This window comes from Solanum pennellii, chromosome 10 (genome assembly GCF_001406875.1).
Source record: "Solanum pennellii chromosome 10, SPENNV200".
Lineage (NCBI taxonomy): Eukaryota > Viridiplantae > Streptophyta > Magnoliopsida > Solanales > Solanaceae > Solanum > Solanum pennellii.
The window spans coordinates 78,973,164-78,979,175 of record NC_028646.1 but is presented as its reverse complement, the minus strand read 5'-3'; the positions used below and the strand labels follow the sequence as shown (position 1 = coordinate 78,979,175).

The 6,012-nt window shown below is 25.3% G+C and overlaps 1 protein-coding gene across 1 annotated transcript; it reads right to left on the bottom strand.

Moving 5' to 3' along the window:
• Positions 1-3,724: 3,724 nt before the first annotated feature.
• Positions 3,725-5,798, bottom strand: LOC107032295 (protein RADIALIS-like 1). Its single transcript, XM_015233882.2, has 2 exons — positions 5,473-5,798; positions 3,725-4,010 (listed from the first exon to the last, which is right to left on the bottom strand). The coding sequence occupies exons 1-2, from the start codon at positions 5,724-5,726 to the stop codon at positions 3,983-3,985; spliced, it is 282 nt and encodes a 93-aa protein (XP_015089368.1). The 5' UTR covers positions 5,727-5,798; the 3' UTR covers positions 3,725-3,982.
• Between the last annotated feature and the right edge of the window lie 214 nt (positions 5,799-6,012).

The following is a 6,012-nucleotide window of genomic DNA, read 5'->3' as shown; positions in this document are numbered from 1 at the left end:
TATGACAAAGTTATAAATATTTATTAATTTATCATATTTCAAAATTAAATTTAAAATATAAAATTTTTTTTAGTAGATAACATATATTTAATATTTTCAGACATAAATTTTAATTTAATCAAATTCAAATACGTATATTATATAAAGAAGTAGTAAAACATGTTTGTTGAGATTGACTTTAATTTGCTCTTGAATGAAATCATGTTACTCAAATAAATATAAAATGTAGACGTAATTTTTGACTATTTTTCTAGAGGATGAATATGAATTTTGACCTCCCTACATAAAATCCTCAATATTTAATTAATCAAGTACCTTCCTATTACCTTTCCTTCACATGCTAACAAATTAAAAAAAATGTATATATTATATAGTGCCAATAATATAATATAAATTTAGCTTTTTCATTCATGCATCCAAAGACCCCTCTTTTAAATACCCATCTTTCTTGACCTTTTTTCTTTCTTTCTTTTTTATTCGACGGAGGAGCGACTTAAGCGTATTAGAGGTTTAAAGTAAAAATTAAATAAAGTTTTATATTTAAATTGTTAATATTTTTATATAATTTATTTCTTTTAGTTTTCACCTTATAATATAATTATTTTAATTTTAATTTTTTTTTCATAAAATATAATATTCAAAATATATCAAATTTCTTCTAATAATCCCTTTATTTTTCATGAAATATTTACTTTTCTACAAATAGTATTCAATATTTATTAAAATATAATAACTTATAACCCATTATTATAAAAAATGAAGCCCTTTAAATTTGAGGACCTAAGGCATGTGTCTTTTTTTTAACACTGTCGAGCTATCCCTGATTCTATATCTATTATAATTTGATTAATTTAAATTTATATTACGTAAAGTTTTATTGGGAAAAGAACATATTTTTTATTAAAAATCTTTTTCATATTTAAGATGCAAATTTAAAAAAGAAATAACTTCATCTAATGCACCAGGATGAATCCTTTGATAAATTAAAAAAAAAAAAAGGATGTCTTGACCTTTTTGTATTATTAGTAACTTCTCAAACTAATTTTTTTTCAGAGGAAATATAAAATGAATTTTTTAGTTTTCAATGGTATACTGTTGGTCATTTCTAGTAGTTTTCTTGTTCAACAGAAATACAAATATATATATAGATTTTTACTATTAATAATGAGAAATTAATTCTTACAAGCTTTCTAGTTTAACATGTGTCCAAATTTTGGGAAACTAACTAGATAGGAGGTGGTGACAAAAAATAAATTATGATAATGGTCGAATAAAAGATTTATGTTCAATTTTTTTATAAAACAACTATTATAATTGAGTTATGAGTTTTGAGTTTTAACCGTCATCTAAAACAATTTTTCTCTATTATGAATATATATTAGAATATATTTTTATATTAAAAATATTTAATAAGTCAATTTATATATGGCTGTTTAACGACAAAAAATATATTCTACGACTTAATGAAGATATAGAATTTCTCCACTGCTTAATTATGAATGATTTAATCAAATATATATATCTATATGTATGTGTGATTTTTATCAATTATTTAATTACGTTGTCATTATACATGAAAAAGTAAACAAGTCACGTAATTTTTAAATGTGATTCGTAATGTGAATATATGCATTAAAAATAGTAAGGTTATACGCAATGGCGTATCCACAGCCACCCGGTCAGGTATCCGATTGAATATCCTTCGTCAGAAAATTATATTTTATATATATGTTAAATTTCACATTTAAGGGATATATATTTAAAATTGAATGTCCTTGACAAAAAATAATGCATTTGGGACAGTTGTAAAGGGTGTCCATTCAATGAAGGAGATTCGGGTTTGAACCCCAAATATTCAATATTTTTGTATTTTATTTTGACAACCACACACCATTATTTTTGGATACGTGTAAGAAGATTTTTAATTCCACCACTGACTATACGTAATGTTTCGCCAACTCATTACAAAAGTCCTCATAAAATTTCTTTCATTTTTTTTGGTTCTTTAAGGCACCAGATCCATGGGTATTAGCACACGAAAAACTAAGAAAGTCGTGTAATTCCTAAAAGTTGGCTCGTAAATGCGAAAATGTCTTTAAAAAATGGTGGGACTATACATAATTCTTCGCCAACTCATTACAGAGGTCTCTATAGATAAGGTTTTCATGATAAAATTTTGATGCTATAAAGCGCTATATATGGGTTAATACACACGAAAAATCAAGAAAATCGCGTAATTCATAAAAGTTGATCACTCGTAAATGTGAAATATTCTTTAAAAATGGTGAAACTATACATAATATTTGTCCAACTCATTACGGAGGTCCTTATAAAAATTTTTCATAAATTTTTTTTGAATGCTCTAAAACGCCATGATATAAACTAATACACCATGAAAATAAAAAAAATCGTTTAATACAGGACTAAACAAACAAAAAAAAAGAACAAGAAAAAGGAGGAAAATGTACAATAAGATTAGATTCACTCTCTAAAAAGAAGAGATTATCAATATATATATTTTGTTTGTCTTAGACTTGGTCAATAAGGTAACTATTAGAGTCGTCAAAATTGATTGGCCTCATTCGATCCGTTACTTGAGTTGTATTATATTGCGTTATAAATTTAGGGGTGATAATTGAACGGATTGAGTTAAATCTAAGCGAGTCAAAATGAATCAAGTCGATAAACGGGTCGAGACTCAATTCAATCCAAATTTGTTTGAGTCAAATGGGTTAGTAACGGGTCAAAACTTCACCTGCTCTGTTTTTATTAAGTTTTAATAGCTTTAAACGTTATTTTATAAACTTTTAGTACCTAATAAAAAAAAACATTTTAATATAACTACATATAACATGAAAAATAAAAAAATCAAAAATATTCTGACATCATTTCTCAAAATTCAATTTGCGTTACATACCAATCCAATTTTTACAGATTGAAATGAATTCAACTAACAAATGGGCGGATCAATAACCTATATGGATTGGATTGAGTTGAATTTGATTTTACCGGCCTAGTTATAATTTTTTGAGCCCATTTGAAATTGAGGCTTATAGGTCCGATGGACCAAGTTAGCCCACTGACCCTATTTGAATTAGGTTGGGCCTGGGCCGGTTTGTTGACCAAAATTATTTAATTTTAATTTAACATTTAAAGAAAAATGAAAGCTAAAAAGGAATACTAATACTTGAAAATGTTGATGATATTACAATTTAATTTATTTTTTTTATGATGTCATCCGTATAATAAATTAAATATCGTCATTTTTTGTTATATATTGAATTGTAGTGACTTATTTTGACGGCTTTAGTTAAGAATACTTGATGGTGCATTCGAGTCTGAAAAATATATAGTTTAGTAGTTTAATAAATGAAATGCACAAATAATAGACATTTGATCGGATGAGATGAAAAAGAAGACATTATTAACTTGGTATATATTTAAAAGAAAGTCGATAAAATTAATAAGAAGAGAACTATGCTAGTTATGTTTCCCCTTATTTTCGAAATGCTATGGTACTTTAAAGTCGATATAAAAGCAACAATTTAATTCGTATTGCCATGAAAAAATAATTATATTCGAAGCTGATGATTTTATAATCGCTAAAAATATCTGTTTTGAACATTTATACGTCAAAAAGTTCATATATATATATCGTCCCAAATTGTATAATTGAATATAAAATGATTGCTTAAGTACACAATTAAGCTAAAAAATTCTCAAATTTATATATTATAGGTACATTTAAACTTATGCAGAAATAAAGGTACATTTAAAGGTAAAAAAAACATTAAGTTACGTACACATTTTTCTTATCTCTTAATTGGGCAACAGTAATTTAATTAATACATAAGATAAGAAACACTTAATTAAAAACATGAATTTACAATTAATTAAAGATTCCAATTTTTTGGAATTTTATAAACAGACACATTTGGATAAATATGGCATTGACCGTTGACTTATGAGTCCAAATTTCTGCTCACTGTAGTTTTAAATTCTTCAGAAGCCTGCAAACAGAATAAATATAAAATCATATTGTTAAATTTTTTTAATAAAAACTAATATATCATCACCTTAATAATATAAATAATTATTGTTGCTCTTAGTTGTTTCCATTCGACTTTATATTTCTTTTATCTGCTTAATTTTTTTTATAAGTTTTGTTTGAGCTAATAGTGTATTATAAATTACTTTTTTATATTCACAAGATATGAATAAATTGCGCAATATCCCCTCGTAGACCGATCCATGAAATTACATTGTATTATTGTTTATATCCACGTGAGGCGGATTAAAAAATTATCTTGATTTTTTTTTTAAAAAAAATAATTTTAGAACTTATAATATTTATACGATTAAACTTTTTCATATTATCTATATTTTTTGCTGAAAATGAAGGATCAATTATATTGTATAATGATGATCAATGACAAATGCTAGTCAAACAAGTATGTATATATAATCGCTTGAAAAATAGATGTATGTAAAAAAATTTTCGTAAATAAGAAAAATATGCTGCGACGTGTTGATTATAATTAAATGATACATCAATATTTCAAAGAAAAAAAATAATTCATAGTCATTTTATATAAGTTGGTTAGGTTCAATAATCATAATACTATTATTCAATAAAAATAATAATAATAATTGCTAAAAAAAGTTAGCTTTTATTTCAAGCCAAAGGTGAATATATAAAAGATACTAAAACTTTTTTGCCTTATCGATATGTCTAAATCGTCACCCTTTTAAGGATATACAACTTAGAGTTTAACTCCTTTACACTTGTAACGTAAAGAATTTTTTACATTGTCAGATTATCTAAAACTAACTGTATAATCATAAAATAATCACTAAAAAAGTATAAATTGTTATGAAAAAACACTATGAAATCGATGTTTCCTTTCAATAATTTGATCGCTCGATCATGCTAATTTCATACGAATTAGTATTGAGAAGCACATGATCATTCTAAAATTTAACTGTATAATTATAAAATAATCACTAAAAAAGTATAAATTGGTATGAAAAAACATTACGAAATGGATGATTTCTTTCAATAATTTGATCGCTCGATCATGCTAATTTCATACGAATCAATATTGAGAAGCACATGACCATTCTAACCGTTTATAACTAACCATTATAAAAATTCTTTATAATTAATCTAATTAAATCTTGTTACACAGAGAATTGATAGTCAAATAATTAAAAAATGTATAACGTCAGCCAAAGAATATCTACATGCATTGCATGATGATTTGTAATCTTGAAAATAAGTCTACTTTGTTATTAGCTATCGACAGATATGATCAGAATGTATATAACTTAAATTCAAAGTCTAGTTATTACTAGCTATCGACAGATATGATCAGAATGTATATAACTTAAATTCAAAATCTAGTTATTACTAGCTATCGACAGATATATATGATTAGAATGTATATAACTTAAACTCGATATGTATAGTACCTTTGATCATTAGCATAACCTCTAGCATTGGTTTGATCAGAAGTAGTCCTATAATTAGGCAAAGGGACTTGACCATTTTCAATTTGAGTAATATCTTTTAGCAAAAGATCATAATGCCTTCTAACTTCTTCAACTGATTTTCCACCAACATATCTTGCTATATTATGCCATTTTTCACCATTATTGTCTTTGTCATACATAACCAATGCCTCTTCAAACTTTTTGTTTTGTTTTGTTGTCCAATTTTGGGCCATTTTTTTAGTAATAAATTGAACAAGAAGAACAAGAAGGGAAATATAATATATGGTTTTTTTTTTTGGTGGTAAAAAGAGAGTATTTTGAGCTCCTTATATGCTGGAGGATGAAGGTATTATTTTGAGTTGGAGCAAGCTGTAGAATATATCTTTTTATTATTTTTCCCTTTCCTTTTCATTCTTTTACAAGTAGATGTGATACTCATATACTTAAAAAGAGTCTAAATAGTCAAAAAGAATTTTTTTTAAAAAAACTTATACATACATTAATATGTAATATTTCGGA